Raw genomic sequence first — 16817 nt, 5'->3', positions numbered from 1 at the left:
TATAAATTATATCATTAATTTCGCGTAATATAATTTTTTATTTAAACAAAAAAATGGAGAAAATGGAAAAGAAATTGAAAAAAAAATTGAATTATAAATTATTCATTTAATAATAATGATTATTGTTAATCATTGCTATCATATACATTTCGAAAATGTATCGTTGTATCAAGATATAAAAAAATTTTCTAAAAATGAAAGAAAATTATTGTCTCAAGTAAACTAATTATCTGGTAATTCACCGATAGACTTTGCTTTTTAGCACGCAAACATCCATCTCGGTGCGTTGTGACGCTCCCATTTAATTGACTTCCGACTGGAAAGTAATTTACTTACTTGGATAAACGATAAACATGTGGTGATAAATTTTTCACTAGCAAAGTTATTGAGAAAATGAATGATGAATTGAAGTAAAGAAAGATTAAAAAAAAAAAATAAAAGGAGAAAGTAAAGCGAGATAAGCAAAAAGAGAAAGAAAGAGAAAGAGAGAGAGAGAGAGAGAGAGAGAGAGAGCGAGAGAGAGAGAGAGAGAGATTAAAAACAATAAAAAAGAAAAAGAAAAACAAAACAAAAGACACTTATTATAAAATTCTCGTAAGAACTTAAAGAAACGTATGCGATGTAACTTATACCGATATACAGGATGTCCGAAAATTATTTCTACATTTCTGTCCGTTATAATAGACAATTAACAACTGTAAAAATTTCTGTGTGTTTACAGAACTTAGAAATTTAAAGTATTCATTTTTTTTTTTTCTTATATCAAGTTTGCCTATACTAAACAGATGGATTGGTCATGAAAATGCATTTCATTGGCCAACATGATCTCCCGACCTGACAATCTGTCTTAATTTCTTTAATTTGAGGATTCATCCGTACAATATGCGGATTAGAGAAATTCATGATTTAAAAACAAGAATTACAGCTGCTATTGAAAAAGTTTATATAGAGTAGCCGTAATATACATAGAAGAAGATCTGAAGTATCGGCTGAATGTTTTTCTAATCGTTAATGCACATATCGAATATTTTTAACATTGTTAACTTAATAAAAGAAACTTTTTTGAAACTAGGAATTCTCAGAATTCTTGTTTTTAATATAATATTTCATATTACATCAGAAATTTAATTCAATGATAAAATTGTACGGATAATTTTTGGACACCCTATAGTATTATTACGTAAAAGAGGAATTTACATTTTAATCGATTCTATTATTATTATAGTTCTCTTTGTAGAGAAGCATTGTAACGAACGCAACGAAATAGTGCTGTCGGACAACAAGTTTTTAAACGATTTCGTAAGATGATCGTCACAAAGTTTCGTAAGGAAGACATATTCCTCTGTCGTATGTATATAAATAAATATATAGGTATGTATATAGATAGAATATAAGTACGTAATGCAATGTAAAAACGAACTGAGAAAAATAAACAGATTAAATGTAATTAAATATAATTGGAATTATCGTTAATGTTGTATGAAATATTGTATATATGTATATATTTATGTTTATATTTAATGTTATATACAAAAAAAAATTCTATATGACAAGTTGTAGATGCATGAAAAATCGTACAATACATCATACAACATTATGCAACATTAACGACATATAATACAATTTTATATGTAACTTATATGCAAAGTTGCAAAGTAGTAAAATAATTAATATGTTATATGCTTAAAGTCGTAAGTATATATAATGTTCGATGTACAACTTTACGACATATATATAATTTTTTTTATACATATTTATATATATATATATATATACATATTTTTTTGTTCAAGTTTTATATACAATAATATACGAAAATAATATTACATATAATATTACATATATACATACCTATAATTAGGTTCATATCTATAATATAAAATTTTTGTACGTACATACAATATTACCTACATACATCCGAATGGGATATCTAATTCTTCCAACATTTTTTTCTTCTTTATTTTTTTCTTCACCCAAATCATAAGATTAGAGTCCTCTTCTTTTAACCATAACGTAAATGCACAATTCCTAGGATAAATCTAGGATTTTCCATGTAAGGTATGTAAGACTAGTACGAGCCGTTACGTACAAAGACGCGTCCGTGAATAAGAAAAATAATCGCGTCCTGAATTTCCACCTTTTCAGCGTGATTTCTTTATACAATACGATCGACTTAACGTCATCGACCCAACCTTCTTCCGAATGACGAAGCAAAGAGTAAAAAACTATGTCCTTATATCTTTGTTTTCTCTATTCTCCTTTTTTCTTTTTTGCGAATAAAATTCTCATGAGATTTATTAGAATTAAAAAGGAATCGTTAAGTCCATTCGATATTTACTCTTTGTTTAGAAATCTATTTTTTTTTGTTCTATATCTAAAAGAAAAACTTATAACATATACTTGACGAACATTAATCTTTAGATATAAATCAATAATTAATTTTATAACAAAAAAAAAAAAAAAAAAAAAAAAAAAAAAGAAAACAGGAAACGAAACAAAACTAAAAAAAATACACTCACACACGTAAATAACTACATGATTTCAGTCACATGATGTTACACATGTTAACTTAAAAATTTCTAGTACAATTAGATAAACATATATCACTGGTTGTTCTTACAAATAAAAAGATTATAGATAATATCAATGGTTATTGATATTTTTGAGTAAACTAAGGTGCAATTCCTTCGATAACTCGAAACAATAAAAATAGTGTTAGGGGAAAGAAATGTGATTTATAAGGAACAGAATGTCTTTTCTAAAGAGTAGATAACCGCTTTAAATCGTTCCCATTTCGTTTTTCCGACAATTGCCGTATTTATCCTGGCCATTTTGCTCTCGAAGATAGCGGCATGATACTGATAACCTTGATGGATTGCTCAGAACGTTGAAACGTTGAATAGTAATCATCGATTTACGTTTTTATCATATGTGCAATAGCAAAACTAATTTTACGAATACGTCGATTACGTATCACAATTGTTAATTAATAAATAATTCGAAATAAGATAGAACATTTTTCTCTACCTCTCTCTCTCTCTTTTTTTCTCTCTCTTCTTCATCGAATGTTTTAAAATAGAACAACAAAGTAATCCAGTCCACTAGACATCTTTCATGGTCATCTTTTTCAAGGTCATATCTTTCGTAACCTTTAATCGTATAATCTTATGTACACTTAACATTATACACGTAAATATTCATTACATATAAGATACTTTGTAGTACCGAAATTTTAATTATGAAATGAAACGTGTGTAAGATCAGAGTATTATTCTCTTGTCATCCTTAATTCACGCTTAACGACCTCGAATTAATTTATATTGTCACGTATGACGAGCCATTGTCTTCTTCTTCTTTATTTTTCTGGTCATCATAAAAGAAAAAAAAAAGAAGAAAAAAAAAAAAGAAAATTGTCAAATGCAGTTAAGGAAAATTTCTTAGAGAAATGACGTTCACAAAGAAAAATTTTGTTACTTTATGTCACGTATATAAAAACTTTTGTTAGATAGTATTATGTAAATAAATTAATTCCTGAGTGAAATAAATCAGCTAAATATAAAATAAGTTATATGATGAGTACTATAAATTAAAGGAATCATATATTTATATTTATATTATTTTATTTGTTGTATTTTATTATATTTTATATTTAAAGAAAAAGAACGCTATATATATAGACACAAAGATACACATAAAAGATGACCATGAATGTATGTGTATCATATTTATTATATTTAATTATATGATTATTTGTAACATTTTATTTATATTATATTATATTTTAAAAGAAACGTACGATAAGAAAAAGCCATTTGAGATATAATATCGCATAATCTATGCAATTTGATAAAACTAGACAAGTATAAAGGCTAACTTAGATAATAGAACGAATAATATCACGAACAAAGACGAATACCTGTGACAGATAACGCAAATGCCCGTAAAACATGCTAAAATGAGATGATAAGAATAAAGCGCTAGATGCTGCGAGAGATCATTACAAGGTATAATAAGTCTCTGTGTTAGGGTATTAGTAAGCAAACAAAAAAGGAATCACGTGAAACGTAAAACATACAGAAAAGGATTAACAAGTATTATTGTGTGATATATGTATACGAGTATAAACCATAAAAGAATAGTGCAAAACATCTACGTAGAGAAACATAGAACGTAAAATTAGACGTGCGTATACTTGCGTCATTGTAAATATTGATGAAAAATAAATATGCCGGAAAATGTTTCGTGAATTAGATTAAAATTTTAACGGCGGAGGCGAAAAAAAGAAAAATAAAGAAAAGAAAGAAAAAAAAAACAATTACTAATGCGAGTCTAACAAAAATGACAACACGGCGCAAGGTTAGTGTATATTTCTTCGTCTAACACGCGATTTGTGTTAATTTTATAAAACATACTCTACATTATGAAATAGTTCAGCAATGTAAGTTGTTCTTTTTTTTGTAATTTACTTATCGAAAATAGCATTGATCGTTTTTACCTCCAATTTAATATATCTATCATGGTAATGAGATTAAATGCGCGTGTTTGAAAAATATTTATATTTTCTTTTTTGTATGAGCATCCGTGTATATTTGGATGTTTCCCGAAAGAAAAAAAATTTGTAGCGAAATATAATGTCGAAGAATGGCGACATCACCCTTACTATGCAATTTTGGATCCCGCATGAAAATTCGTAATACATATATATATATATATATATATATATATATATATATATATATGTATACATAACATTACATATACGTATAATTGCGAAAGTCAAACATATATGACGTACATACTTTACCATGGACATGCTCGTCTACGTTCACTCGTTATTATTCGAATGAGTGGAATAGTATCGGGAGCGATTAGTCAACTACGTCAAACACATTTTTCAAAACTCTCGACAAGATTATATTCTTTACTTCAATTCCTTTGATGTACATAAGTGCCAAATGAAAAGAAATAAAAGGATGAAAAAATAACAAATAAATAAAAAAAGAAAAAAAAAAATAAATAAATAACGTCATTAATATCAAGATAAGGATACTTTGATATATCAAAATAATAATAAATCAATGAAAAATCATCGTAACTAATTATAATCAAGAAGAAGGTATCTATACAAGATGAGACATCTCTCCCGGAGATGCAATCTCAAACGACGATCAACATATCGGATTACGTAGAGATAGATGTGCGTAATATAAAAAATATTAAAAGATGAAACTTGAGAACCTCATATTCGTATTGCTTCTTTTTTAATCGGTAATCGCAAAATTTCATAATAGAAGATAGAACAACTTTTATAACGCTTAAGAAAAAGAGAGAAAGAAAGAGAGAGAGAGAGAGAGAGAGAGAGAGAGAGAGAGAAAGAGAGAGAGAGAGAGAGATAAAGATAGGAAAATGTCGAAAAATTTGACAGAAGATATAAATCATTTGAGAGATATACAAAGATAAATAATTGGTCCTTCGAGCAATACGATAAGTACGTAGAATGGTGTGTATGACTCGTTATGTTCATTCGAGAACGTTAATTATTGAAAAACCAGTTTCTCGCCTCCGCGCGACGAGAGCGCCAATGGCAATTACGTAAATACATAGTTTCGTGTTTTAATTAAAATATAAGAACTCTTTAGGACCTAAAAGATATATATATATATATGTATAGTATATATATATATGTATTTATGTATATATGTATAGTATATATATATATGTATTTATGTATATATGTATAGTATATATATATATATATTTATGTATATATGTATAGTATATATATATATGTATTTATGTATATATGTATAGTGTATATATATATATATGTATAGTATATATATATATATATGTATAGTATATATATATATATCTTAAAAATCTAATCTTTTTTAAGACTTCTTAATTTTTTAACTTTTACCCATTTATGAACTTTTGGCTCATCCTGTATATATATAAATAAATATATATATACGTATATTATTTATAGGATCTCTATTCTATATGTATACGTTTAAAATCATGGATCTCTCAAATTTAACTAATCAATCATTTCTTCATTTTTTCATGATGTTATGTGATATTTATATTTATTAGTTATCTCTCGCCAGCAGATTCGAAAAGAGATCATGGTAGGGAGAGTGTAGGTCAAAAGTCGTAACCTTAACCGATTTAATACCAACCACTTTCAAGTTTATCAAATATTAAAAGTCGGATTCAAACGAGAGGACAAAAAATAACTTGTTAAGAGAGAACGATCGATTGAATTTGTCGATTTCTCTTTAGAAGATATTATAACTTTTATGTAATATACCATGTTGTTTCTTTATATTTCTCTTTTTATATCACTTCACGTAGGCTTACAGAAAGTTTTACTGTAATAAAATATTCGATTTATCTGTTACATTTTATTAGAATCTTTAATAGATTGGACTGAAAGTTACTGAATGATTTTAAAAATCGGTTTTTCTTTTTCTAGATTTCTCAAGTTAATTTTTCTTTCAGATTGTAAAACTACAAGGCTAGAAACTTTTTTATAATCTGTAGAAAAAAAATTTATCAAAAAAATCTCGACAAAGGATAATTGGTTTTTTTTATTAAATCGTCTAGGAACTATAGGCTTGGTTTTTTTTTATGAAATACCAAATTCAAGCTATATATCATATTATTGTTGTTTTTTTCTCTTTTTATCACATTTTTCTTTTTTCATACGTTTCTAAAGGCTTTTATTGGCAATAAGATGTGTATGTATTCGATTTATTTATCCCTTACGCTTTATTAGAAGATATTCTCTTTTTTTTTTTTTTTTAATAAATAAAATACATAAAATTCAGTTTGTAGAAATGGTCGAATGAATTGTTCGAAGGTTTTCTTGAGTCTTCGAAGAATAAGTAATAACGTAACGTTACGATATTCGCTGAAAACTAACGTCAACAACGATGATTAAAAAAAAGAACTTTTCCTCTTCGTCTTATCACCTTGGCTGTATATTATTTTTGTTCTTTCTACTGAAATTGCAAATAAACGAGAGATCGTATATTTGCATATAATGATACAAGCACGAAATTGGCTAAAACCGGGTAGCATTTTAAAATCGCAAAGAAAAAACAAAAAAATGAAATATAAAAAGACTACCTCTTTTTTGCTGATTTATATCTATTCGCATAAATATCACTAGCAATAATCGGAGACATATTCAGCGAACTACTCGTTGAGTCATAATAGCTTTGATATGTTCGTGAAACTGAATATTTATGACGGAAAAATACGAGATGAAAAGAAAAATAATGTCGAACGTTACGATAAACTAGTTTTTCCAATACTATAATTTTTTATTTCAATAATACTTCGAGGTCATCTCGTTGGATAGGTCATTGAATGTCTTATCAACAGGTATATATAAAATAAAAACTCAGAAAAAGATTATATCTAATTAAGAAAGAAAAAAAGAATCTAAGAAAGAAAAAAAGAGAAAAATCTTTAAATAAATAATTTAATCCTCGAGTACTCAATTTTGTTTCGTATCTATAAAAGAATAATATTATGTAAAAATTATATTATATAATTTAATACAGAAGGAGAAGGGGGTCAAAAACTCCTAGATGAATTTAAAAATCAATTACTCTTTCTCGAGATTTTTTAAACTAATTTTGTCTTCAAATTGTGAAAATACAAATCTAGAAACTTGTTTATAATTTCGAAATTAGTTCAAGGAGTCCAAAAAAAGAATAATTGATTTTTAAAATCACATAATTTTTGATCCATCCTGTATTATTAACATAGTAGTAAAACAATAGTACTATATATATTAATACTAGTACAATATAATAGTATGTTTGATATAACAGAGAATAAAGCATTAATATATATAGGGTGGTCCTAAATGTTCTCTACCATCTCATCATAAAAAGTTCTACCATTTATAGCCGAAATTTGTATTTTAAGCGCATACTTTACCTGATATTTGTAAAAATGTATAAAATAATCATTATTTCAAAGATTTTAGGGTGCTATCTTCTTAAGAAAACAACTTTCGACTTATATTTACGAGAGACTATTTCAAGATTACATTTCCTATAAAGTCTTGAATTTTGGCCGAAATGTTTTGGGACATTGTATATATGTATATATATACAAGGTAGAAAGATATATGATAGAAAGAGTCATTGTAAGTATGTCGAAGATAAAAATTGTCTCTCTATCCCAAAGTTTTTGTAACAGATAAATGAGGTACGATAATTCAAATTATGATTTATGGAGTTTTCACTGCTTTTCTATTCTTAATACAATTCTAAGCTATCGCGCATTACTTGAAATAAGTAAATATTTTATCTAATATTATCTAAGAAAAATAATAAATACTGCGGAGAGAAGAAGAAATAACTTTATGTAATAACAACACCGTAACAATAATTGGAAATGACTTAGTCATACTGTAAATATTTTTCCTAAAATTGAAAATAATCATCCTTCCTATCATTAACATAATGTATTTAACATATTTAACATTTACTTTGTTCAATTTGACGTTTATTATTTTTCCTAATAATTTCGTTAATTGATTAAATACCATTGTGTATATCTTAGATTAAGTCCTTTTGAAGTACTCTATTCTTTCCTTGGATCTAAATTCGTTTCTTTATGTTTTGTATAATTACAGTATCTACCAATAGAGTATCTACTAATACTAATAATATGTGCGTATGTACTATTATAATTATAATGTACTATACTCTATAAGTATTACATATGTATATATAAAATAACATAAAAAAGAAAATTATATATATATATATATAAACATAAGATAAAAATTTTGGATATGAAATATCCAATAAAGTTTGTGACTATAAAATGTAATCAAACATATTAAATAAAGATATATATAATATATAAGCATGTAATTTAAAACTTATATTGCATTATAGTGAATTAAATAAATCTGATAGAGATATTTTGTCGTAAATAAAAAGATAATGAAATAATTAATAATCTAATGTCAATTTCAAATACCTAAAATATAATTTTCAAATACCTTCAAATACTATCAAAACAAAGGCAAAGTATTAATTGGGAAAGTGTTGAGATGGTCGATTGGTCGAATCATGCGTATCACGTATAAGGTAGTTATTTGGCACAGTGTGCGTACCTACATATTAGTATCCGAGTGAGCTCATTAAGTACGTCCGTACTCATTTGGCAGCATTTCAAGGCACCGTTTTTTAATCGTTGAGAATCACCTGTTAAGATAATTAAAAGAAACTCATTTCGTTATTTGCGCTATTCTATCTTCCTTTATTTCTTTTTTTTTTAGTTTTCTGTTTTCCTTTGTTTAATTATAATTAAAAAAATAAATAAATAAATAAATAAAAAAAAGAAGAAAAGAATCATCAAACGCGTAAGTAGTCAATCGTATCACGATAATAAAATAAAACGAATAAATAATGTAATGATTCTTATTTTATCGCATCGAGATAATGATTATTAGTTATTAATATTTAAAAAAAAATATATATATATAGAAAAAAACAATAGAAAGTAACTAACGTATAATAGCATATAAGTGATCGTAAAACACAAAGAGTTTTATTACAAGGTTTTATTGGAAAGAAAAATAATCACTATAATTATAATGATTATATATGAAAAAGAATAAAAATAAAATAAATTGAAAATTCAAATAAGAAAAAGTAAAATGTACAGCTCAAAAGTCATATAAATTAATATCATTATCAATCGGTCATTGATAAAATATAAGTAAGAAGAAATGATATTATCATTAGAAAATTATTTGAATTTTACCAGTAGTGATAGTAAAATAGAACAATGTTCCGAGGTTGATCCCCAACGGATATGAAAAAGCACACATTACTCTCATATCACTTTGCTTCGCGAGCTCATCCTAGCGTTACGAGTTAGGTAACTCTATGGTCGCAGTACTACATAAACTGTATAAAATCGAAACTCGTTAGATTTGTCTAACTTTACTACCCGACTATATATGTCTATTAAATAGTATATCATGTACATACTTGATGCTACTAAATTATATCTGAATTTGAAATTATATCTGAATTGCGCCTTTATTCTATTTATTCCTTATTTTTTTTCTTTTTTTTTTTTCTTCTTTTTTCTTTACAAAAATTTTGTACGAATCTATTCTATTCCTTTTTTTTTTCGTAACGAAAAATATTAAACGTGCTTCATAAAGAAGAAATTATTTTATTTATAAAACTTTTTATAAACGATCATTTGTTATCTCGAAAAGTAATTGAAATTGATTAAAATCAAAAGGATAACGTTAACAATTGTTCGTGTAATTTATTAAATATTAAATACCAATAGTATCGCTATAATATTTAATGGTATAGGGAAACGTTTAACATTTATTGAAAAGGATGAAAAAGAAGAAAGAAAACAAATTTATTGCAAATTATGAATAAACTTATGTATATATATATATATACATATATATATATATATATATATATATATATATATATTATGTATTATATAGTATTATATATATATATATTATGTATTATATAGTATTATATATATATATATTATGTATTATATAGTTTTATATATATATATATATATATATATATATATATATATATATATATATTATGTATTATATAGTATTATATATATATATATATTATGTATTATATAGTATTATATATATATATATATATTATGTATTATATAGTATTATATATATATATATATATATATTATGTATTATATAGTATTATATATATATATATATTATGTATTATATAGTATTATATATATATATATATATATTATGTATTATATAGTATTATATATATATATATATACACACGCACGCATGCATGCACTCACACATGTATATATGTTCAGTGGTTCAAGATGCAAAGAACGAAGACTATGGATCTCAGATACGATGAATTTTGCCTGATCATCATGCATCATCATTGACCAATGTTCGAGAACTTTAAAGTACGTAGTAAGAATCTGTCTTCGTAAAAACATCAATTATATCGATAATAATCCGTCTCTACGGCGTCACGAGATTCCGATTATACGTAATTCACGCGAAACGGATTTTCTTGCAACACGTAATTGGAATTGTAACTATGAAAGGAAAAGAAATCCTAAATATAGAGATACAAATATTTATCTTGGGAACTAACGCGTAATTTCTTTTTTTTTTTACGTTTCCAAGTTGAAGAATGTTGTGCAAAAAATTAGATTAACTTTTTTCTTGTCATTTATCGTTTGAAAAATGTGACACATATAAGTGAAAAAAATTTATCTACAAAAAATTTGGTTTTTATATAACAATTATATTAAATAAAACGAGTAAATTTTATACAATTTATAAAACGAAAATTTCCCTAAATTATCCATATAATTCATTAGCTAAGATTAAATTCTAAACGAGAATATTGATGAGAAGAAACGCCGACATATAATGAATAAAAAAAATTCTTCATAAAGTGTAAATGTTGACCGTTCTGATCGCCATAGACTTAAAGTTACAAAAATAAAAGATGTCAGTACATAGAGAGATATCATTTGCAGGACTCGTTGACGCGAAGAAGCAAAAATATGAGTTTGTTAGTGCGAATGGAAACACAAAGACGAACGTGGTCCAAAGTCATATCATTTATTTAATCCGTTCGTAACCGAACACACGTCATCACAGGTGTGAATCATTTAAGAGACTTACCCAACATCATATGTTCATTTGTTCACTTGCATTAATAATATTTGTTATGATATATACATTATAAAAAAAGATGTCGAATATATAATGAAAATAGAAAGATGAAAAATAAATAATAATAAAAGAAAGAAATATGAAGGGAAATAAAGTAAATTAAAATAAACAAATTAAGAAAAAAAAACAATAATAATAATAAATCAAAATACGTGTGCGTGCGGGTGTGTGCTTATACGACATAAACAATATTTTTTATGATATTATATATAACCAAAAGATGTAAAATAAAATAAAAATTAGAAAAGATGAAAAATAAACAGAAATAAAAAAAAATAGAAAAAGAAAGAAATATCAATAATTAGAGTAAACTTAAATTAAGAAAAAATACTAATCAAAATAATGAATCAAAATTATATATTTTTCCGTCGTCGTTCGAAAAAGATAAGGAGGAAAATTACGATCGTTTCAACGAAACTCATTATGCGTCTCTATAATGTGTAACAAGTAAGATTGCTGTTCTGTTATTGTATAACGATTCACTACTACTAATTTACTAAGAGGATGCGCAACAAATAAGCAAAGAGGAGTGTAGTAGGAGTGAGAAATCGTTCTTCGGTTTTAATGAGCACGGTGATAAGGTGTGATTCACGGTCTCTCTGATGATATAATATGAAAAAAAAGACAAAAAGTAAGAAAGAATACAAGACGCTAAGAGACATATAATATGTCGCGTAATTAATCGGATCATCGTGCCGGATTTTTAATATCTTCCATCTCTTTTTCTATTCTCGTCTTATCCACAAATTATATCATATCGAACACATATTTCTTGTTAATAAATAAATATGTTATTAATTAAAATTTACATCCGTTTAATTTTCTTTTTTCTATAAATTTTTTTCAATGAATAATTCAACGATCAAATTTTATAAATGATCCAATTATTGTATTTGTAAATTACTTAAAAATTAATTTGTAATAACATTATTGTAAATAAGTAATATATATAAATAAAAATAATAATATATAAATAAAAATTTGACCTACCAGCTTAATTTCTAAGCTTTAAAAAAGAAAATAAATATATATACAAAATATTAAATATGTGATTAAATAAAAATGTTCGCGCGCTTTTGACGCAAATACATAGAAATCATTCTCGTAATATTCTATAGACATGTATACCTAATCGACATAATATATTTGTTATATTTTCATCACTATCTATTCTATTCTCTTATCCCATTTTTTATAATGATCTAATCAAACAAATGTAAACGAATCCTAACCAACGATAGTTCGACAAACAATGGAGACTAAACGACTGTCCAAAGAACGATGTTTACCATACTTAAATCATCGACACGTGTTTCAACACCGTTAAGACGTAGAATAAGCCGATCATGAAAAATTCATCATTGTTACCTCTGTCTGTCTATCGTGATCCTGAAAGAGGTACAGTTATCTTAATACCGTCGATGCGAATTCAAGCGTGGCCTCTTTTCCAGAGAAAAAACAAAAAGAAAAAAAAAAGGAAGAAAAATATAATAAAAATAAGGGGAAAAAAGCGTACAACATTGCTTAGCAAGGTTTGATCATACCGGAAGAGAGTTATTCATGTATTTTACTATAATAATAATAATAATAATAATAATAATAATAATAATAATAATAATAATAATAATAAAAATAATAAAAATAATAATAATAATAATAATAATAATAATATCTCTTTAAGTTTAACCGTACGATGGAAAGGTGAAAAAAGGTGAGAATAAAAGAGAGTGGGCGACAGGCTTGAGAAAAATATTTTCCATCCCCGCCATGTTAACACTATTCATCGATCGAGGTAGAAAAAGGTAGGAAAAGGCGAAATGCGAAATGCAAAAGGTCACATCCTTCTTATGGCTTTGCTTATGAAAGAACAGTTCATTTTAAAATTCATTAATCGGCGCTTTATTTTCTTTTTTTATATATAGGAACGTTATTATCTTTTTAATGACAAAAAGTTATTCAAAGTTATGGTTATTATCAAAAAGATCGATTATTCTATTGTTACGAAAAAAAAAAAAAAACAATATATTATTCATCTTACATTTTTCTTTTAAATCGTGTAAATTCTTATCTCATGAATTCCTTTTTTTCGCCGAGAACAATAATTTCGGAGTTAATGGCAGCGATAATTTAACGTATCATATTCGACAATGAATTAATATTTGCAGAGCTCGCTTGTATAAATATTCATAAATTTTCTATAACGTAAAAATGAACGTTGTGAAACGTAAATATCTGATATAGATACATTTGTATACACATACAGATATAAATCTATCTAGCTTTTATATGTCAGTGTGTACGTACGTATGTGTATATATATATATATATATACGATATATTATTATATATTATATATATAACATGAATATGTTAAGATTTCAACTGATACTAAAAATAATACCGATATTTAAATTATAATCGTCATTCGAATATTTTTACACTCATATCTAAAAAAAAAAGTAATTTTACTCATTAATTGCCAACGACATCGACATCGACATTGAGTATAACACACGTGTATATTATATATGTAATGTCAATGACTATAAAAAAAATCACGATTTAATCATTTTTGAAAGATAGAAATAAAGTAAACAAGTATATATATATATATATATATATATATATATATAAAAGTTAAAATATGTATGTGTTTATTAAATAAAGAGTTCTATATCGTTCAACGTATCAGCACCAAATTTGGTATTAAATATCGACGTCCTACAAAAAATATTATGTGAACTCTTATACCCAATAACTTAAAATTCACTCTCTCTTAGCAATAGTCCGACTAATTTTTCTGTATAGTAGCTCAATAATTTTCAATGATTTTAAAGGGGAATATTCGTAAAGAAAATTCATTCTTTACATATTTCCCCTTAATAGTAAAATAAAAAATTAATAACTATGATTTTTTAAAGAAATAAAAAATATCTGAACGATTTTTAATTTATTGTGAAAATATTTGTTCACAAAAAAAAAAAATAAATTTATTATTAAAAAGTAAAATCAAGTAAAATAAAGTAAAATAAAGTAAAATAATTAAAAACTAAAAGTAAACTAACTAGTTTAAGAAAAAAAGAAAATGGGAAATGAACGTGTAAAGTGAAATTTCAACAAGTGAGAATTCGAAGAAAAATATGAATATTTAAAAAAATTATTTCATGAAGATTTAAAAAGCAATTTTATTACTTAGTGAAATAAAAGTAATGAACGAAAAGAAAAAGAAAAAAGATCACAGCTGTTTTTACTTTATCGCCTCAGAGGTCTGAGAGACATTGCAGGAGATTCATGCGAAATTAAAAGGAGAATAATTTAATGAATGTAATCAGTGATAACAGTTAATTATAAAAAATTGTTTTTAATAAATGTTCAAGAAAAAGAACAATTTGATTAACTTAAAACCAATCTTCTCAAAACCCCGAGCAACGCCAACTATTTATGCATAAAACACGCGGTTAGTTTTATACATAAAAATGAATTTTAAGAACGAAATTAAAAAGTATTTATATTAGAGAAGACATAATGTATTCATAAAAATGTCTCGTGCCTTTAAATGCGCGCAACGTGTTTCAAATGCTGCGCGCTCGAACGAATCTTAAAAAGTACCCGCGGAATTCTCGTCTAACTCTGAGAACGTTCATATTAGAGGAAATACGACGAAGAAGCCAATCGGTTGTTCAAACTCGTTCGAAGCTAGAGCCTCGTTAAGAAAAAGAAATAGGACGGAGACAGAAAGACAGAAAGAGAGAAAGAGAGAAAGAGAGAAAAAAAGAAATATAGAGAGAAACAGAGAGAAAGAGAGAGAGAGAGAGAGAGAGAGAGAGAGAGAGAGAGAGAGAGAAAGATGCAAAAAGAGAGAGGGAACGCGAAGCGAAAGAGGGCTAGAAGGAGTAAGAGAGACAGAAAGATAGAGAAAGAGTAGGGAGAAGTTAGAGGCTGAGAGCAAGTTTTACCTACTAGCCGAGTAGTAAACACACTCACCGATCCCTTCGACGACGTAACGATCCTTGGGGTTCATTTCCGCGATTTCCGTCACGCTTACGACGATCCTAACGCTCATCGTTCTTCTTTTTCTTCTTTTTCTTCTTCTTCTTTTCCCTCTCCCTCTCCTTCTTCTTCGTCGTTGACGAAACGACTGAACAGGACCGAATGGAACCGACCGGTTCGGTCCACGGTTATTCAGTCTTGCAAGCCGCTAACCTCCACACACCTCCTCTTCTTCTTCTTCTTCCTCTTCTTCTTCTTCTTCTTCCTCTTCTTCTTCCTTTTCTTTTTCTCCTTTAAAAAATTAACACCCGGCCAAACTCTATATTGGAAAAAAAGCGTTCGTTTGATAATAAATAAATCATCCACTATTCCTTCGTACTTTGAGAATAATCCCTCAAAGGCTAATGTTGTAAGATATTTTATTCTATAAGGATTGTTTCAATTTTTTTTATCCTTCCTCACGATCCTCCGCGAAGCTGAGGCGCCTCGCAGATAAACTTCTACGTCGCGAACGTTTTCTCGTCGACGAATTCGCGTTACGCGGAAGAGGCAAAGGCATGGTCGATTTTTTGAAAAATGTTCGATCAAACTGCGCGATCGATCGTTTATGATGAGAATATTTTTTCGCTTTTCTTTCTACCAAACATACGGTATCCTTTCATTGCTGAACCGAAAGAAAAGAGGGAGAAGTATATGTGTGTGTGTATGTGTGTGTGCGTGTGTATATGTATATGTGTATGTGTGTGTGTGTGTGTGTATGTGAGACAGGGAAAGAGGTTTATTTCGTTTCAAGAACACTTCTCTCAGTCACCTTCGGCACGGTATCGCGGTAAACTTGCTTTTTTGTACCGCCTTCCGTACCCAAGTCGAGGTCCTTCGATATTCTCGCGCTCGTAAGCGCGCGCACCTTCTTCCTCTTCTTCTTTTTCTTCTTCTTCTTCACAATTTTACACTTAACAAATATCTTCGTTCAATCGTTACGTTCACTAGAAATGGAAAATATCGTTTTTTTTCTCATTATGAAACATAAAAGAGACCCTTCGAAATACCGTTA

At 27.0% G+C, this 16817-nt stretch overlaps 1 protein-coding gene across 2 annotated transcripts in view; it reads right to left on the bottom strand.

The window, feature by feature from the left end:
* Positions 1 to 16817, bottom strand: part of LOC118446941 (uncharacterized) — a 68572-nt gene that overhangs the window by 51396 nt on the left and 359 nt on the right. For both annotated transcript variants that reach the window (XM_035878180.2, XM_035878181.2), the window contains exon 2: positions 15758 to 16749. In XM_035878180.2, coding sequence (XP_035734073.1) covers positions 15758 to 15836 — 79 coding nt within the window. In that variant the 5' untranslated portion in view covers positions 15837 to 16749. The remainder of the gene's footprint in view (positions 1 to 15757; positions 16750 to 16817) is intronic.

The sequence above is a fragment of the Vespa mandarinia genome, chromosome 1 (assembly GCF_050613455.1).
Source record: "Vespa mandarinia isolate Hongniang chromosome 1, ASM5061345v1, whole genome shotgun sequence".
Taxonomy (NCBI): domain Eukaryota; kingdom Metazoa; phylum Arthropoda; class Insecta; order Hymenoptera; family Vespidae; genus Vespa; species Vespa mandarinia.
Note: the sequence above shows the minus strand (reverse complement) of the source record. Positions and strands in the feature narration are given on the sequence as shown.